Source organism: Nerophis lumbriciformis, linkage group LG23 (genome assembly GCF_033978685.3).
Source record: "Nerophis lumbriciformis linkage group LG23, RoL_Nlum_v2.1, whole genome shotgun sequence".
Taxonomy (NCBI): Eukaryota; Metazoa; Chordata; class Actinopteri; order Syngnathiformes; family Syngnathidae; genus Nerophis; species Nerophis lumbriciformis.
In genome coordinates, this window is record NC_084570.2 from 42,193,966 (window position 1) to 42,213,392 (window position 19,427).

The 19,427-nt window shown below is 38.8% G+C and overlaps 1 protein-coding gene across 3 annotated transcripts in view; it reads right to left on the reverse strand.

Moving 5' to 3' along the window:
- gripap1 (GRIP1 associated protein 1) overlaps positions 1-19,427 on the reverse strand; it is a 30,461-nt gene that overhangs the window by 4,748 nt on the left and 6,286 nt on the right. Inside the window, exons 6-24 of one of the 3 annotated variants that reach the window (XM_061985499.2) lie at positions 17,740-17,902; positions 17,494-17,639; positions 17,384-17,417; positions 13,644-13,810; positions 11,272-11,319; positions 11,157-11,188; positions 11,025-11,072; positions 10,868-10,967; positions 10,721-10,798; positions 10,415-10,507; positions 8,880-9,014; positions 8,717-8,812; positions 3,860-3,970; positions 1,757-1,858; positions 1,583-1,696; positions 1,426-1,503; positions 1,199-1,294; positions 995-1,051; positions 652-751 (exon numbers count right to left, since the gene is read on the reverse strand). In XM_061985499.2, the coding sequence (XP_061841483.1) occupies positions 652-751; positions 995-1,051; positions 1,199-1,294; positions 1,426-1,503; positions 1,583-1,696; positions 1,757-1,858; positions 3,860-3,970; positions 8,717-8,812; positions 8,880-9,014; positions 10,415-10,507; positions 10,721-10,798; positions 10,868-10,967; positions 11,025-11,072; positions 11,157-11,188; positions 11,272-11,319; positions 13,644-13,810; positions 17,384-17,417; positions 17,494-17,639; positions 17,740-17,902 (1,798 nt within the window). The remainder of the gene's footprint in view (positions 1-651; positions 752-994; positions 1,052-1,198; positions 1,295-1,425; positions 1,504-1,582; positions 1,697-1,756; positions 1,859-3,859; positions 3,971-8,716; positions 8,813-8,879; positions 9,015-10,414; positions 10,508-10,720; positions 10,799-10,867; positions 10,968-11,024; positions 11,073-11,156; positions 11,189-11,271; positions 11,320-13,643; positions 13,811-17,383; positions 17,418-17,493; positions 17,640-17,739; positions 17,903-19,427) is intronic. The other 2 variants (XM_061985501.2, XM_061985500.2) reach the window with 2 other exon arrangements.

Here is a 19,427-nt window from a genome sequence, read left to right on the forward strand (position 1 = left end):
TTATACATGATACTCTGTGTGTGTGTGTGTGTGTGTGTGTGTGTGTGTGTGTGTGTGTGTGTGTGTGTGTGTGTGTGTGTGTGTGTGTGTGTGTGTGTGTGTGTGTGTGTGTGTGTGTGTGTGTGTGTGTGTGCGTGCGCGTTAGAGAGATTTAAAGCACTGTATGAAATATTGAATAGAAGGTTCCGGACAGAGGAAAAACTCCTGATGCAGAGTTTATATACCACTACTGGATACACACACAACAATGACAAGCTCACACTATACAGTCACCACTAGTGGGTCAGACTGGTACTGATACTGGTGTTGGTACTGATACTACTATTGGTACCATGATACGGATACTAGTATTGGTACTGATACTTGTTTTAGTACTGATACTGGTATTGGTAATGATACTAACACGAATAACAGTAATGGTACTGATACTGGCATTGGTACTGATACTGTTATTGGTATTGTACTGATACTGGTATTGGTACTGATATTCATATTGATACTGATAATAGTATTGGTACTGATACTAGCATTGGAACTGATACGGATAATAGTATTAGTACTGATACTGATACAAATAATAGTATTGGTACCGATACTAATACTGGTACTGATATTAGTCCTGGTTCTGGTTATTGGTACTGATACTGGTACCTGTTCTGGTCTTGCTGTTGGTCAAAATCTCTTGAAGTCTCTCTTGCAGTTTGTCTGCTCGCTTCCTCTCCAAGTGCAACTGTCTCTTTAAGTCCTTTAGCTACGTATACACACACACACACACACACACACACACACACACACGCACACACACACGCACACACACACACACACACACACAGAGAGTTAATAAACAACATAATCATTGTCGTCCAAATAAAAGCATGTATATCCAATGATTGTATGTTATTGTGGAGATACCAGCTCCCTCTCATCTATCCTATGACACACACACATACACACAAGTACACCCACACACACACACGCACGCGCACACACTCACCGCTGCACTTCCTTTCTTCTCCAAAATCCTCTGTCCATCCACGGTGTCTTTGATCTCCTGTAGAAGAAGAAGAGCTGTGAGCAGGTGTCGGACATGTTTGCTGATGACGTGTGTGGCTAACGGATGGAGACCTGTGACTCAGTGGACGACAAACACACAAACAAACGCACAACTCATGAGTTGGTCAACATATAGCTTAGTGACCTGCTTGAGTTTGACGATGGCCTCATCGTGTTGGTCGCGTTGCTTCTGGACCTCCAGCAGCTGCTGGTGGACCTTCTCCGCCTCCACCTGCTTGGCCTGCAGCACAACAACGTGAGGCATGTTCGCTTGACAACACACACGCTCAAACACACACTCTCCTGTATTCACCGTGTGTGTGTGTGAGTGTATGCGTGTGAAGAATTGCACACATCCTATTGTGTGTGTACCTGCAGATCAAGTGTGTGTTGGTCTTGTAGAACTTTGACAGCTTGCTGATGTTCCGCAGTCAACCTCTCCATGTTCTCCTGCACACATACACACACTGTGTTCTCATCTTTGATAGGACAAAACAATGGCATTGATTAGCACAATCATCATACACACCTGGGCCTCATTGAGCTGTTGTTCCAACCATCCTTTGGTTCCTTCCATGGACTGCAGCTGAGCGTGAAGTTCTTCCACCTTCACCAGAAGACTCTCCAGGTCTTTGCTGCGAGCCTGGAACACAAACACTTTCATGATGACATCATGTCGTCTTCTCCTCCTCTTTCTGTTCACCTTCTCGTCTCTGAGCTGCTGCCGGATCTCCTCCTCTGAGCGATTCTTCTCCTCGTGAAGACCACGAAGCTCCTTCTCGTAGCGAGCCCTCACACCGAGGACCTAGGGCACACAAGGTTTGGGGTTTTTTGGCCATGGCGTTCAGAAATAGCTGAAGTATGTTTGCTAGTTGGACGTGTAAGACACTAACAAAACAATGCAGGGCGGAATGTAAAACAAAATGGAGGTTCACTACAGTGTCGGATTTTTTTTTTTTTTTTTAAAGATGGCTGGTCTTTTTTTTCTTCTTTTTTCTAGTTTATTTTAATTGTATTTCTTATAAATTTTTGGGGTACAAAAAATTATATTTGACATGTGTGTAATTGTATTAATGCACTGTATATGTCAAAAATAAAATTAGCAAATGTTTAAAAAAAATATGGCTGCTCTTACCCCCCGCCCCCCTTTTTTAGTTAATTATTTTGATTTTATATATAATTTTTGTGGGTTACTGGGGGGGGGGATAATATTTTACATGTGTTTAATTGTATTTCTGGACTGTATATGTCAAAAATCCAATTTGCAAATGTTTTTTAAAAAAGATGGCTGCTCTTTTATTTTAGTTTATTGTTTTTATTCTATTTTATAGATTATTTTTGTGAGTTACTTGATTGGGGTAGAAAAAAAAGAATATTTGACATGTGTTTGATTGTATTTCTGGACAGTATATGCCAAAAATCCAATTTGCAAATGTTTAAGAAAAAGAAAAAAAAGACGATTGCTCTTTTATTTTAGTTTATTGTTTTTATTCTATTTTATAGATTATTTTTGTGAGTTACTTGTTGGGGGGGGGGGAATAATATTTGACATGTGTTTAATTGTATTTCTGGACAGTATATGTCAAAAATCCAAATTGCAAACATTTAAAAAAAAGAAGAAGAAAATAAGACTGCTCTTTTTTTCTGGTTTACTATTTTTATTTTATTTTATATATAATTTTTGTGTGTTACTTTTTTGGGGGAGAAAAAAAAAGAATATTTGACAGTTGAATTTCTGGACTGCATATGTCAAAAATCCAGTTGGCAAATGTTTTTTTTTTTTTTTTTTTAAAGATGGCTGCTTTTTTTCTTGTTCTTTTTTCTAGTTTATTTTATTTCTTATCCATTTTTGGGGTAGAAAAAAATTATATTTAACATGTGTTAAATTGTATTTCTGGACTGTATATGTCAAAAATCCAATTGGCAAATGCTTAAAAAAAAGACGGCTGCTCTTTTTTAAAGTTAATTATTATTTTATTCTATTTTATATATAACTGTTGTAGGTTACTTGTTTGGGGAAGAAAAAAACTATATTTTACATGTGTTTAATAGTATTTCTGGACTGTATATGTCAAAAATCCAATTGGCAAATGTTTTTTCTTTGTTTGTTTTTTAAAGATGGCTGTTCTTTTTGTTCTTTTTTCTAGTTCATTATTTTTTATTTTATTTCTTATAAATTTTTGAAGTAGAAAAAAAAACATTTGACATGTGTTTAATTGTATTTCTAGACTGTATACTTTATGTCAAAAGTTCAATGAACAAATGTTGAAAAAAAAAAGGATGGCTGCTCTGAAAGTAAACATAATAGGAGCTCCTGTAAAATCCGTTATTAGCTCTTCTGACTAGATTTTGTCGCTCTAAATCAGTCGCATTTAATGTATTGTTGGACGTTCATATACAATATGGCAGGGATATTCAACTGAGTTGTTTTGGGGGCCACATATTCAGAAAGCTAGGGACCCTTAACTATGAGTCTTATTTTGTGGATTTCGGAGAAGCAGCGTCCTCTACAGTAGACATTTGATTGTGGTAAAAAAAAATGTATCGAGGTTACTGCTTTTAAGGACCTTCTGCAAAAAAAAAAAAAATTTGAAAGGAGAGAAGTAGAAGAAGATGAGAAACATTGCGACTGTTTTGGTAAGTGCGCAGTGACAATGAAATAAATGTGCTTCCTCGGGAACTGAGTACACAGTGTACATAGTGTACTTCTTGAAGTGTACTGATGGGAGTATTCCATTTGAGACACAGCCCCAGTTTTCTCTTTAAGGATTCTTCAGCATGACTGTTACATCATCATTCTAGCCACCTCCTTCTCATGCTGCAGTTTGAGGTCTGACAGCGCCTCTTTGTGGTCAGACTTCTCCTGGTTCAGCTGTATGGCCATATCGTCCAGCATGGTCTTCCTCTTCTCTGATATCTACACTCACACACACACACACGCACGCAATTATTTATTAATTTAGCCATGTCTAATCCCATTAATTTATGCCAACAGTAGAAATACAAATATCATCTAAGGAGCACAAAATTGGATTCAAAATGACCAAAAGTCAGAAATACTTTGTGACAGACCAAATGCACACATGCTGGCCTTTTAACTAATTTTGTATATGTAAACCGAAAAATCATGAATTTTGATACTTGGAAGTTTGCTAACATCTCTTAAATTAGCATGCTCATGTTATCATGCTAATGCTTTTGCTAGCTTTTTAGCTAATTGTGTATGTTTAAACCTAAAAATCATGAATTTTGATACTTGCTAACCTATCTTGAATTATCATGTTAACGGTAGCATGCTAACGTTAGCATGCCACCGTTTCCCCCCCCAAACTTTATTGAGTTTTTACAGACATACAATTGACAAAAGTAAACACAAATACATCAAATGCTGTTTCCCCCCACAAGTAAAATACAATTAAATACATATACATACATATATATATATATATATATATATGTATGTGTGTATGTATATATATATAAATATATATATATATATATATATATAATGTGTATGTATGTATATATATATATATGTATGTATATATATATATAATGTGTATGTATATATATATACATACACATATATATATATAGATATATATATATATATGTCTTAATAAGGTTATCCAAAAAATAGTGCTCGATATCGTAGTAGAGCGCAATATATGTATGTGTGGGAAAAAAAATCACAAGACTATTTCATCTCTACAGGCCTGTTTCATGAGGGGGGGTACCCTCAATCATCAGGAGATTTTAATGGGAGCATTCACATACCATGGTTTATATAGGGCACAGAGTGGGTGGGTACAAGCTGGCCTAGGGGCGTGGTGATTGGCTCATGTGTTACCTAGGAGGTGTTTCCGTCTATGGCGGCATGTTGTTACAATTTCGCTGCGCTTGTTGAGGGATGACAGGTCTGGACGGTAAATAATAAACAGTTTCTCTTTCAAGCATAGGTTGCATCTTTTATTACCACTATTGTAAGGTGTGCTGGATGCAAGAATTTGCCATGTTATTGAATATTCAACATTATTGTCTTTGAGGTCCCAAATGTGTTTGCTGAGTTCTGTGGTATTTCGCAGGTTTTTGTTCCTGAAAGAAGCCTTGTGATTGTTCCATCTGGTTTTGAATTCTCCCTCGGTTAATCCTACATATGTGTCGGATGTGTTAATGTCCTTGCGTATTACCTTAGATTGGTAGACAACTGATGCTTGTAAGCACCCCCCGTTGAGAGGGCAATCAGGTTTCTTTCGACAGTTACAGTCTTTGTTGGTTTTGGAGTCGCTCTGTCTGGGGGCCGACGGCTCATTTGCAATTGTTTTGTTGTGGTTTGAGATGATTTGTCGTATATTGTTCATGCAGCTGTAGCTCAATTTAATGTTGTCCTTGTTGAATACTTTTCTTAGGGTGTTGTCTTTGGGAAAGTGTTTGTCAATCAGATTGAGGAATTTGTGTCCAATGTTAGTTGAGACGTTTTTGCTGTATGGGGGGTTGTACCAGATGATGTCGTTTCGTTTTCTGTTCTTTTTTGGCTGGTTTCCTGGCGTGGGTTCATAGGTGAGGGTGAAATTGTATCCGCTTTCATCAAGGGCTTTTTGGTACGGGGGGTTGCTTGGTCAAATTCAGCTTTGCTAGATGACAGCATCGATAGCCTTTTATTGATTCCGGTAGGTATTCTTTTCGTGGTGGTGGGTGGGTGGTTGCTGTCATGGTGCACGTATTGGAGTGTTGTGTTGGGTTTCGTGAATGGTTGGTAGCTGTTATTTCTCAGGTTGAAAGTGACGTCAAGGAAGTAACTGTAACTGTCGAAAGAAACCTGATTGCCCTCTCAACGGGGGGTGCTTACAAGCATCAGTTGTCTACCAATCTAAGGTAATACGCAAGGACATTAACACATCCGACACATATGTAGGATTAACCGAGGGAGAATTCAAAACCAGATGGAACAATCACAAGGCTTCTTTCAGGAACAAAAACCTGCGAAATACCACAGAACTCAGCAAACACATTTGGGACCTCAAAGACAATAATGTTGAATATTCAATAACATGGCAAATTCTTGCATCCAGCACACCTTACAATAGTGGTAATAAAAGATGCAACCTATGCTTGAAAGAGAAACTGTTTACTATTTACCGTCCAGACCTGTCATCCCTCAACAAGCGCAGCGAAATTGTAACAACATGCCGCCATAGACGGAAACACCTCCTAGGTAACACATGAGCCAATCACCACGCCCCTAGGCCAGCCTGTACCCACCCACTCTGTGCCCTATACAAACCATGGTATGTGAATGCTCCCATTAAAATCTCCTGATGATTGAGGGTACCCCCCCTAATGAAACAGGCCTGTAGAGACGAAATAGTCTTGTGATTTTTTTTCCCACACATACATACATACATATATATATATATATATATATATATATATATATATACATACATACACATTATATATATATACATACACACATGCACATATATATATATATATATATATATATACATACATACACACAAATACTGTTTTCCCCCACAAGTAAAAGTTAATAAAATACAACTACATATGTGTGTGTGTGTGTGTGTGTGTGTGTGTATGTGTATGTATATATATATGTGTACAGTATATATATATATATATATATATATATATATACTGTACATATATATATATATATCTATTTATACAGTATATATATATACTGTACACACACATATATATATATATATATATATATATATATATATATATATATATATATATATATATATATATATATATATACACATACATACACACACAAATACTGTTTTACCCCACAAGTAAAAGTTAATAAAATACAACTACATATATATATATATATATATATATATCACATGGACAAAGATAAGACCTTCCGGAGTAAAGTTTTGTGGTCAGATGAAACAAAAATTGAGCTGTTTGACCACAATACCCAGCAATATGTTTGGAGGAGAAAAGGTGAGGCCTTTAATCCCAGCAACACCAAGCCTACTGTCAAGCATGGTGGTGGTAGTATTATTATGCTCTGGGCCTGTTTTGCTCCCAATGGAACTGGTGCTTTAAATGGGACAGGTTGGAGGTGTACCTCCAAATTCTACAGGACAACCTAAAATCATCAGCCCGGAGGTTGGGTCTTGGGCGCAGTTGGGTGTTCCAACAAGACAATGACCCCAAGCACATGTCAAAAGTGGTAAAGGAATGGTTAAATCAGGCTAGAATTAAGGTTTTAGAATGGCCTTCCCAAAGTCCTGACTTAAGCGTGTGGACAATGCTGAAGAAACAAGTCCATGTCAGAAAACCAACACATTTAGCTGAACTGCACCAATTTTGTCAAGAGGAGTGGTCAAAAATTCAAGCAGAAGCTTGTGGATGGCTACCAAAAGCGCTTTATTGCAGTGAAACTTGCCAAGGACATGTAACCAAATATTAACATTGCTGTATGTATACTTTTGATCCAGCAGATTTGGTCACATTTTCAGTAGAACCATAATAAATTCATAAAAGAACCAAACTTCATGAATGTTTTTTGTGACCAACAAGTATGTGCTCCAATCACTCTATCACAAAAAAATAAGAGTTGCAGAAATTATTGGAAACTCAAGACAGCCATGACATTATGTTCTTTAAAAGTGTATGTAAACTTTTGATTGCGACTGTATATATTATACATATAAATAACAATGATACAAAAAAGAGGAAATAATAGTAATACAATTAATAATACATTAAAATAAAGAAGAAATAACAAGGAAAAAAGGAACCACATACAGATGTCAACATAAAACCACAGACAGTTGCATTCCTGAATGGGCTTGGGGAGCTATAACAACCGACAAGCACACAAAAAGCTCATCAACCACCCACATGCCAGTTGTGTTTCAATAAGGGTTAATTTGGAGATCAGTTTCTTCAACAACATATCTCTGATAGGCACCCCACAGTTCCTGAAATTTTGTAGTACAATCATTCAATGTCAGCCTAATGCCAGAGTTTTAGCTAATTTTGCATGTTTATACATTAAAATAATAGACTTTGATACTCAGCGCCTCGTTAGAAATATGCAAACGTCTCTTATATTAGCTTGCTAACGTTTTATGCACGCTATTTAGCATAATTTGTATGTTTACACCTACAAATAGTGCGTTTTGGTATTTTCTCTTATCCGGTCATATGCTAGCATGCTAATGTTTGTTAATTTTGTATGTTTTAACTTAAAAATCATGAATTTTGATACTTGGCACCCTATTGGAATTATGCTAACATCTCTTAAATTAGCATGCTAATGTAGCATGCTCACATTTTAGCTTAAAAATCATGATTTGTGATACTCAATCCGGTCGAGCAGGTATACTATCAGTTAACGTGCTAATGCACGTTAAGTGTTAGCATACTTGTGAGAATGTTGGCATGGTGACATTTTTGCTAGCCTTTTGGCTAATTTTGTATGTTTAAAACTAAAAATCATAAAATTTGATACTTGGCGCCATCTAGGAAGTAAGCTAACGTCTCTTATATTATCATGCTAACATTAGCATCACAAAATGAGATCTTAATAAGGCCTTTTTTGGTTCCAAGTTCGGCTCCAACATGAGGCTACAAATGCTAATTAATCAGAAGACATTTTAAAGTGTGTGTGTACCTTCTTGGTCTCATCCAGCTCTCTCAGCAGCTTATCCTTCTCTTGTCCTTCTTCGGTTAACTGCTCCAACAACTTCCTGTTTGCAAAACTGGATTCCTGCAGACAGAAAGAAATATGATTTGTCTGCCCGGTGTCGACGTAGGAGCTCAACATGTGCGCGCACCTGAAGCTGCGAGTCCAGGTCGTCTCTCTGGGCCAGAAGCTTCTCCTGCTCCGCTCGACTCTGCTGCAGCTCGGCCGCCCGCGCCTCCTGCTGCTCGCGCAACAGGCTCACCTCCTGCATCTTGCTGGTCTGAATCTGCAATCGTTTAACAGACCTGAGAAACTCCTTGTCCCTGCTGTACTTCTCAGCGACGTTACGTCGAGAAGGCGTTTTTGAGCCCCGGAGATGAAGAGAGCAGACGGCGGCGTGGGAAGAACGTTGAAGAAGCAGAACGGATGGAACATGGAAGCTGGCAAAGCAGGAACTTTATTTTATCGTGCGCTAATCTTATGGTGGCTAACAATAAAACAAATGTAATAAATGGCTAATAGTGCCATGCTTTTATTTTGAAGCCTACCCGGTACTTTGCACTGAACAGCAAGTCACTCTCTGCATGTTTTAATGCGATGTAACTAGACAGTAGTTATGTTGTCGTTCTGCACTACTTAGCGATAAGGAAGTGTGAACGGGGATCTGATGACTTGGTCGACAAAGGGTTGTCGACATAAGCAGGTTCCAAAGTAGATTTTTCAGGTATGCATGAAGTGTGGTTTGATTCAATATGGAAGCTGGCAGAGCAGGAACTTGATCATGGTCTTCTTTTGTACACACGCGATATAATAAAAATCAAAAAAAGGTTAATAATGCAGTGCTTTTATTTTGAAGCCTACTTTGCACTGAGCAGGAAGTAATTGTGTGCATGTTTTAATGCTGTGTAACTAGACAGTAGTTATGTTGACGTTTTGCACTACTTAGCGATAACGATGAAGTGTGATCTGATGACTTTGTTGAAATTAAAGGGTTGTCGACATAAGAGGGTTCCAAAGTAGATGTTTCAGGTGTGTATGAAGTGTGGTTTACCTGAACATAGAAGCTGGCAGAGCAGGAACTTGATCATGGTCTTCTTTTGTACACACGCTTATTTTATTAAGACAAACAATATATATTTTTTTATAAATGGCTAATAATGCCATGCTTTTATTTTGAGGCCTACTTTGCACTGAACTGGGAGTCACCCTGTATGTTTTAATGCTGTGTAACTATACAGTAGTTGACGTTTTGCTCTACTTAGTGATAATCAGGTGTGAACCAGGAGCTGATGACTTTGTTGACATTAAGAGGTTGTCGACATATTTTGTTGACATTCAAGGGTTGTCGACATAAGAGGGTTCCAAAGTAGATGTTGCAGATATGTATGAAGTGTGGTTTGCCTCAACATGGAAGCTGGCAGAGCAGGAACTTGATCGTGGTCTTTTGTACACGCGCAATACATATATTTTTTTAAACATATGGCTAATATTGCCATGCTTTTATTTTTAAGCCTACTTTGCACTGAAGAGGAAGTTACTGTGTTCATGTTATAATGCTGTGTAACTAGACATTAGTTATGTTGACGTTTTGCTCTACTTGACCATAACGACTTAAAGGGTTGTCGACATAAGCGGGTTCCACTGCAGATGTTTCAGGTATGTATGAAGTCTGCCTGTCTGGATTACCTGTTCGAGAGCAGCGAGGTTAGTCCTCAGAGCATCGTTCTCCTGCAGGATGCTGTCCACCTGCTCCTGACTGACTGCACTCTGACTTGCTACCTGCAGTTGCAGGGCACCACAGGCAGGGGCCGGCAGAGAGAGAGAGAGACAAGAGGGAAAAAGAGGAGACAGTGAAGAGAACCCAAGAAAGGAAGAAAAAGCTCATCTAATTTAATTTGAAGAGTCGCAAAAGACGGCACTTCCTCCGTGACACAGGAAAGGTGGCGAAGAACACTTGATGATGACGTCATGCAAAGGACAGGATGTCATTACCTGCTCTTTGAGAGCGTTCACGGCCAGCTGGTGCTTTGCGTCGTTGCTCAGCAGCTTTTCTCTCAGCTCCGACATCGCCTAAACACAAAAACAACAACTGCTACCTTTCCTTGTGGCGACACACGCCGCCAAACTTTGACCTCTGACCTGATTGGCCGTCGTCAGGTCGGACTGAAGCTTGTGGGCGCGCGCGTTGGTGGCCTTCGCCTCCTCGTCTCGCCTCTGGTTGATCTCGTCGATCTTGGTCCTGCAACACACCACTGTCAACGAGTGGATTGGCGCAGTGGGCGGGGCTAGCCCTCACCTGCTGTCGTTGTACAGAACTTCCTTCTCCGCCTGAAGACGCTGGAAGCTGCGGCGAGGAAAGACATTTGACGCGGTGAGCGCTGGAATGTTCCACTTTAAACTTTGAAGTAGTCGCAGTGGTGACAATCACCTCTCCTGCTTTTTTTTCAACTTGTCAGCCAGCTGGTAGACATAGGTGACATCATCAGTGACAAGATTCCCACATTTCAGAGCATCTGTAACCTTTTTTGTTGGTTTGTTTTTACCTTTGAGATGTCGTCTTGCAGTTTGGAGAGTTCCGCCTGTTTGGATGCCTGCACGTTGATTGGAGAGAAACAGGAAGTCACATGACAACAGCCTTCATGTTAATATTCACGTCTAAAGCAGGGCTGACCAAACTTTTTCCACACGTTTTCACCTTCAAAACCAGAACAATATATATATTTTTCTAAAAAATAAAAATAGAAAATGCAATTTCGGTAGACATTTCGTGTGAATGCTGAAGAGCCAAAGCCAAATTGAAATGTTAACAGTTAGCACGCGGGCCAGATAGCATCCAATAACAAAAAATATGAGCAAAATGAGCAAAAAAAGCTAGCATGCTAACAATAGCATTAGTGAAATATCCAAATATGTCCCTGAGGTGTGGTCGCCGGGGGGCAAGAGCCAATCCCAGCTGCACTCGGGCGGAAGGCTAAATTAGACCAAAAAAAAATTGAGCATGCTAACGTTAGCATGCTAAAATGCCAACTAACATGCGTCAAGTACCAAAATATATTACTTTAAAGTAAAGGTTCTTAACCTTTTTGACCTCGGGGCCCAACTTTTCCACCACAGAGGGGTCTGGGCCCACTCGTATGTATATATGTTTTTTATTTTTAAACATTTGTTTATTGATTTTCAGACACATATAATTGACATATATCAAGTGCTGTTTTTCCTCATAACAAGTAAAATAAAAACATAAAAATAAAAAATACAATAGTAATAATAAATAAAAGTAAGAAACCACAGACAGATGTATTCATAAATTGCCTTAGAGAGATATAGCAACCTACAAGCACACAAAAGGCTCATCAACCACCAACATTTGAATTCCTTATTCTTTTAATTGTATTTTATAATATTATCTAACGTATTTATATTTTGCAACCTTGTCAAATAATATGATCACAAAAATCATAATTTTTTTAACACATAAACCTTAGGCTTAGCTCAGGCTGATTAGAAAATAAGCACTACCCAGATATACTGCATAAGAAGGGACTTTTTTTTTCTGTACATACAATTATGTTCTGCTAAAAAACTAACTAAATAATGACTGTTTCTTAACTAAATTGTCAATAAAATTAAAGTGCAAATGAATACACAGCTCCAACACTTCTTTACGACTTCTTCTGTTTGTTTGAGATTGTCATTATTACAAGTGGGGGAAAAGTGTGTTACAACTGAGGCCACAGCTGTAGGAGGGCGTTCGCAGCCCAACACTGGTTAAGAAACACTGCTCTAAGGCACAGGTGTCAAACTCAAGACCCAGGGACCACATCTGTCCCGTCACATCATTTTATATGGCCCGCAAAGCGCCCGGAAAGTACTTTGTTTTCTTACTAATTGTATTCGTTATTTCCATTTTGACAAAAAAAATTCTGCAATTGCATATTTTTTTAACTTAATCATTATTTATTAAAGCCACAAATATATTATTCAAACCACTTTTATTGTTCAAATAGAAATGAATACTTTTTATCTGCTTGACTTATGATTTCGAAGCAAGTTATCCATCAAACTGTACACAGTAAAAATTACAATAGATTTTACTGTAAAATTGTGAAATTTACTGAGGTTTGTACAGCATTTTACTGTAAACTGAAAGAAATGGTACCACGTTTTGTTTTTTACGCAAAAATTTTGGCAACTGAGCTGCCAGATTTTTATTGTAAAAAAACGGTGGTTCTGTTTTTGCAATTTACAGTAGTACACCGTAAAATCTACAACATTTTACCGTAAAATTTACGGTGGTTTTCACAGCATATTACTTTACTGTAAAAAACAGTACCGCTGGGTTTGTTTTTTACAGTAAAAAACTGGCAGCTCAGTTGCCAAAATTTTACCGTAAAGGCAGTTTTGTATTTAGGGTTAAAAAAAAATTAAAAAATAAAATTTTACAGTAAAATTCTGACAACTGAGCTCCCAGTTTTTTACCGAAAAAAAACCCCCCAGCGGTACTGTTTTTTCATTTACCGGTACATTACAATATGCTGTAAAAACCACTGAACATTTTACGGTAAAATTCTTGCAACTGAGTTGCCGATATGCAAAAAAACTGCGATGTGGCCCTCAATGAAAACGAGTTTGATACCCTTGCTCTAAGGTGTGTACCTGAAAAAAGCTACAAACAAGCTAGTATACTAATGTCAGCATGCTAACAGGTATCGTTCGTCAAGTAACAAAATATTTGACGGTGAGGTGAATACCTGCAAAATTAGCAAAAAAGCTAGCATGCTAATATCAGAATGCTAACGATAAATAGCTACGAACACCCCTGGTCTAAAGATTCACAAACACACGTCACACATACTGAAGTAAGTAGCAGGTGATTAACAGGTGAGTGACAGGTGAGCAACAGGTGAGCGTGTACCTCGAGGTGTCGCAGCTGCTCCCTCAGCAGCCTCTTCTCCTCGTGTTGGTTGCTCAGGGCGACCTCCAGCTCTGCCCCAAAGCAGTGAGTTAATGGACACAGAGCAGCCGACCAGCCTAGCGCTGATTGCTTAGCTACTATCTCCTCTACGCTCTTCTCTGACAGGCCTAAAGGGGGCGCCGCACACAGCAGGGGCAGTCTACCAGTTAGTGTGTCAGACACACACACTACATCACAAAGGTCGAGATGCTTGGGCACCGACACATTTACACAAAGAATCAACATTGTTCCTAAAAAAAAATGTATTCAACGTGCTATCTACTTGTTCACCTGGAAGGAAAAACTGCTGAGTCATGCTGTGGGATTTTTCACTGCCAGATGTAGGTAACTAATACTGTTGTGGCAGTAAACACCACCACAACAGCATAACATGATCCTAACAGTACAATCTAAAGTTAAAGTTAAAGTTAAAGTACCAATGATTGTCACACACACACTAAGTGTGGCGAAATTATTCTCTGCATTTAACCCATCACCCTTGATCACCCCCTGGGAGGTGAGGGGAGCAGTGGGCAGCAGCGGTGGCCGCGCCCGGGAATCATTTTTGGTGATTTAACCCCCAATTCCAACCCTTGATACTGAGTGCCAAGCAGGGAGGTAATGGGTCCCATTTTTATAGTCTTTGGTATGACTCGGCCGGGGTTTGAACCCACAACCTACCGATCTCAGGGCGGACACTCTAACCACTAGGCCACTGAGTAGGTATCTATCCACGTGTTTATATTCATTTTACAGAGCGATGTACCGTAATATTACCAAGTGTTGTTATTGTTGTCATGTCATGGTAGTGTTAGTTTTAGTAATGGGGTAATACGTGTTGTCATTTTAGTTGCGTAAAGTAGCATTTGTGCTAATTTTGGCATATTCATATTTTATTGTTCATGAATATATCGTGTTCAAGATTAAAGGAACGTCATTGTCATACCAACACATGAAATAGAGTAGGTTATAACTAGCATAGATTAATGGAAAAAAAAATAAATAAATAGAAAAGTAATATATATTATGATCTGTAGTGTTTTGGTATAGTAGTGTTTTAGTAGCCTTGTAGGAGTGATGTGTTTGCATTGTTGTGGTACTGTCATTAGTGTTTTAGTATTGTTGTAGTAGTGTTGTGGCTGTGTTTTAGTATTGTTGTAGTAGTGTTTTAGTATTGTAGTGTTTTAGTAGCCTTGTAGTAGTGCTGTGTTTGCATTGTTGTGGTAGTGTCAGTGTTTCAGTAGTGTCGTGGCAGTGTTTTAGTATTGTTGTAGTAGTGTTTTAGTATTGTTTGTCATATTTTAGTAGCCTTGTAGTAGTGTGTTGTAGTGTTATAGTAGCCTTGTAGTAGTGCTGTGTTTGCATTGTTGTGGTAGTGTCAGTGTTTTAGTATTGTTGTAGTAGTGTTTTAGTATTGTTTTAGTCGTATTTTAGTAGCCTTGTAGTACGGTAGTAGTGTCTTAGTAGTGTGTTGTAGTGTTATAGTAGCCTTGTAGTAGTGCTGTGGCAGTGTTGTAGTGTCGAGGTAATGTTTGTGTTTTTAGTATTATTGTAGTAGTGCTGTTAGTGTTTTAATAGTATTGTTTTAGTAGTGTTGTGTTAGTGTTTTAGTATTATTGTAGTAGTGTTGTGTTAGTGTTTTAGTATTATTGTTGTGTTAATGTTTTAGTATTATTGTAGTAGTGTTGTGTTAGTGTTTTAGTATTATTGTTGTGTTAATGTTTTAGTATTATTGTAGTAGTGTTGTGTTAGTGTTTTAGTATTATTGTTGTGTTAATGTTTTAGTATTATTGTAGTAGTGTTGTGTTAGTGTTTTAGTATTATTGTTGTGTTAATGTTTTAGTATTATTGTAGTAGTGTTGTGTTAGTGTTTTAGTATTATTGTTGTTGTGTTGTGTTAGTGTTTTAGTATTATTGTTGTAGTGTTGTGGTAGTGTTTTAGTATTATTGTTGTAGTGTTTTAGTAGTGTTGTGGTAGTGTTTTAGTATTTTTGTAGTAGTGTTTTAGTAGTGTTGTGGTAGTGTTTTAGTACAGGTGTGGCAATGTTTTAGTACTGGTGTGGCAGTGTTGTGTTAAAGTTTTATAATTTCTGTAGTATTGTTTTAGTAGTGCTGTAGTAGTGTTGTGTTAGTGTTTTAGTATTGATGTAGTAATGTTTTAGTATTGTCGTAGTAGTGTTATGGTAGTGTTTTAGTAGCTGTGTAGTAGTGTTGTGGTAGTGTTTTAGTAGCGTTGTGGTAGTGTAGTGGCAGCCTTGTAGTACTATTGTGGTAGTGTTTTAGCAGCGTTGTGGTAGTGTTTTAGTAGCATTGCGGTAGTGTTTTAGTAGCGTTGTAGTATTGTTGTGGTTGAGTTTTAGCAGCGTTGTGGTAGTGTTGTAGTAGTATTGTTGTAGTTTTTTAGTATTGTAATAGTGTTTTAGTATTGTTGTCGAAGTGTTGTGGTAGTGTTGTAGCCGTGTTTTAGTAGCATTTTAGTAGTGTTGTGGTAGAGTTTTAGTAGCGTTGTAGAAGTGTTGTGGCAGTATTGAAGTAGTCTCGTGGTAGTGTGGTTGAGGTGTCATGGTAAGTGTTTTTGAATTGTTGTAGTAGTGTTTTAGTATTGTTGTAGAAGTGTTGTGGTAGTGTTGTAGTCATGTTTTAGTAGCACTGTAGTAGTGTTGTGGTAGAGTTTTAGTAGCGTTGTAGAAGTGTTGTTGTAGTGTTGTAGTAATATTGTAGTAGTCTTTTGGTAGTGAGGTTGTGATGTCGTGGTCGTGTTGTGGTAGTGTCATGATAGTGTTGTAGTAGTGTTGTGTTAATGTTTTAGTATTGTTGTAGAGCTATAGTGGTAGCGTTGTAGTAGTAGTGTTTTAGTAGTGTTGTAGTAGTCTCGTGGTAGTGTTTTAGTATTGTTGTAGAAGTGTTGTGGTAGTATTTTCGTAATGTAGTTGTAGTGTCATGATAGTGTTGCAGTCGTGTTGCGGTAGTATCTCAATATTATTTCAGTAGTGTTGTAGTAATTTCATGGTGGTAGAAAATGGATGGATGGATGGACATTGTTGTAGTAGTGTCTTGGCAGTTAGTGTTTTAGTACTGTTGTATTAGAGTTGTGGTAGTGTTTTACCTATTGTTGTAGCGTAGTACTAGTGTTTTAGTAGTGTTTGCAGTGTAGTGTTTTGGTAGAGGTTGTACTGTAATGTTTTAGTAGTGTTGTGGTAGTGTTTTACCTATTGTAGTAGTGTAGTGTTAGTGTTTTACCTGTTGTAGTGGTAATATTTTACTATTGTTGTATAACTGTGGTAAGTGGTAACACTACCAAGTGGAGGTGCATCGTAATAGGTGCTGTAGTAGTATTGTGGTAGCAGTATTAGTCATGTTTTACTAGTGCAAAAGGAAGTGTTGTACTAACGTTGTAGTAAGTACTGTTGTCGTGTAGTGTAGTAGAATTGTAGTGTGTGTCTATTTAGAGTATTTAATCTAAGAAGAAGAAAAGAGGGTCTGCTATAATTACAATAGAGTAGTTGTTGTAGTTTTTGAGTGATACTGCAACAACAACAGACTGACTTTGTGATGTGTGTGTGTGTGTGTGTGTGTGTGAAGTTGTGTTTGTTATATGTGCCAGAACTGATGAGTCTGGTGGCCATTTAGCGCCATCTGGTGGATTTTAAAGCTCATCTGTCTAATAGCCTGCAGCTATCATTGGCTGTAATGCTTCTCACCGTGTAACTGCGCTTGTCCCTGCTGAGCTTCCGTCTGCAAACAGGAAGTAAATAATATTAGTTTCCATGGGAACCCTGAAAGGACTTCTTTCACCATCGCCGTCAATCACCTGCTGCACACTTGCTTTGGCTTCCTCTGCTCCTGCTAGCCCCTCCCCTTTCCCCACCATGTCACACACTCCATTGGCAGCGCCGTCTGTCGGGGAGGCGGCGCTCTCTGCTCTCTGCTGCTCAGCGTCAGACCGCCGCTGCAGGTCTGGAGGGGAACGACACAGCACACACGCTCAATGAATGAATGAACCAATGAGCTCGTTACGCCCCCATTAGTGAGGAATTTGTCATGTCAGCAAACATACTTTGCACTTGCTTTTGCAGGGTGGTGTTCTCTGCCTGGAGGCGGAGCAATTCTTCATCAGTGGCACCGGAGGCGGAGTTAGTGCTGGCTTGGGACGCTGTGGCCCCGCCCTCTTTCTGCAGTTGCTGGTTCTCCTGTTCGAGCTGCTCGATCTGCACGCACAGCTGCCAGGACAAGGCAGGCGACACATCAGGTGAACACCGTATATCAGTGGGGTGCAAACCTGTCCTATCAAGGGCCGCAAATATCAAAATTGAAGGATGCGGGGCCCACTTTGATAAATGTTGTACATTAAAGATACTAACACCAATACAATATAGATCAATCAAAATATGCCAAACTATCTGAACACAACATCCATATCTTAGCTTTGTGTTATCGGCAACAAAGTCTATGCTATGTAACTTTCTACCATAATTAAGCATTTTCAAAGATAAACATGTCTACATGAACTTCATATACCAACACGACAGTAACATTGGCCACTCGACGGGACCAAAGCAATCAGACCGCGATGCTCAGTATCGTGGCCACTGATTGGCTCAACCTCATGTAGCATTACTAACATTAGCATGCTACTTTTTAGCAAACTTTGCAGCCAAATGCCTCAGACTCATAAACCTTGGTATTTGAAACAAGTTAACTGATAGCATTCTAGCATACCAATATTAGTGTGCTAACGTTTTTAGCCAACTTTGCAGCCAAATGCCTCAGACTCATAAACCTTGGTATGTGACACAAGCTAACAGATAGCATGCTAGCATACCAATATTAGTGTGCTAACGTTTTTAGCCAATTTTGCAGCAGAATGCCTCAGATAGTGTAACTTGGTACTTGACACATGCTACCTGTTAGCATTGAGGCTAGCATGCCAACATTAGTGTGCTGACTTTAAAGCCAAATTTGCAGCCAAATGCCTCAGACTTAGGGTGACCAGGTGTCCGGATTTAGGCCGGACAGTCCGGATTTTTAATGCCCTGTCCGGCGTCCGGCGCAGCATCAAGCCGGACACGTATTTGTCCTCCTTTTTGAGGCACTAGGCTTGAAGAGCGGAGTTTTTTCATCTTTGCTGGGCTGCAGCGCGATAGCCAATCAAAGACCGTAAAAAATGCCCCCAACGCAGTAACGTATCAAATGATTGGCTAAGAGCTGTGTCGGATACAAATCTGCTTATCATTGGTTAAAAAAGTAAACAAGGGTCCATGTGCTGTTGCGGCATGACATTGACAGAAAGTTAGCATCATGCCAAAACGCAAGACCTCGTTTAATTCTGAATGGATAAAAGAGAACGGATTTATAACGAAAAGCAGTCGAGACTCATTCCATGGCTTCTGCACACTTTGTCGATGTGATGTCGACGTAAGTAGTCAGGGGAATGCTGCAATTGAACGGCATGCGGGTGCGCGGATAAACATAAAAGTAATAAACGTGCGGCAAGTACCTCTTCAATGAGGACATTTTTTCGTGAAGTTTCGTCGCCCCTGGATGACAAGATAACCGCTGCGGAGCTGTGCAAGGTGTACCATGCTGTAAAGCAGTGGTTCTCAAATGGGGGTATGTAATGTAATGTAAGTTCATAAACTGAACATCAAATCAAGTAGGCTATTCCATTCATTACCATAAACCCAGAGTTTCCCCCATGCCATGATGGTTTGACCCTCACTAAAATGTCTGTCAAAAAGAAGTGTG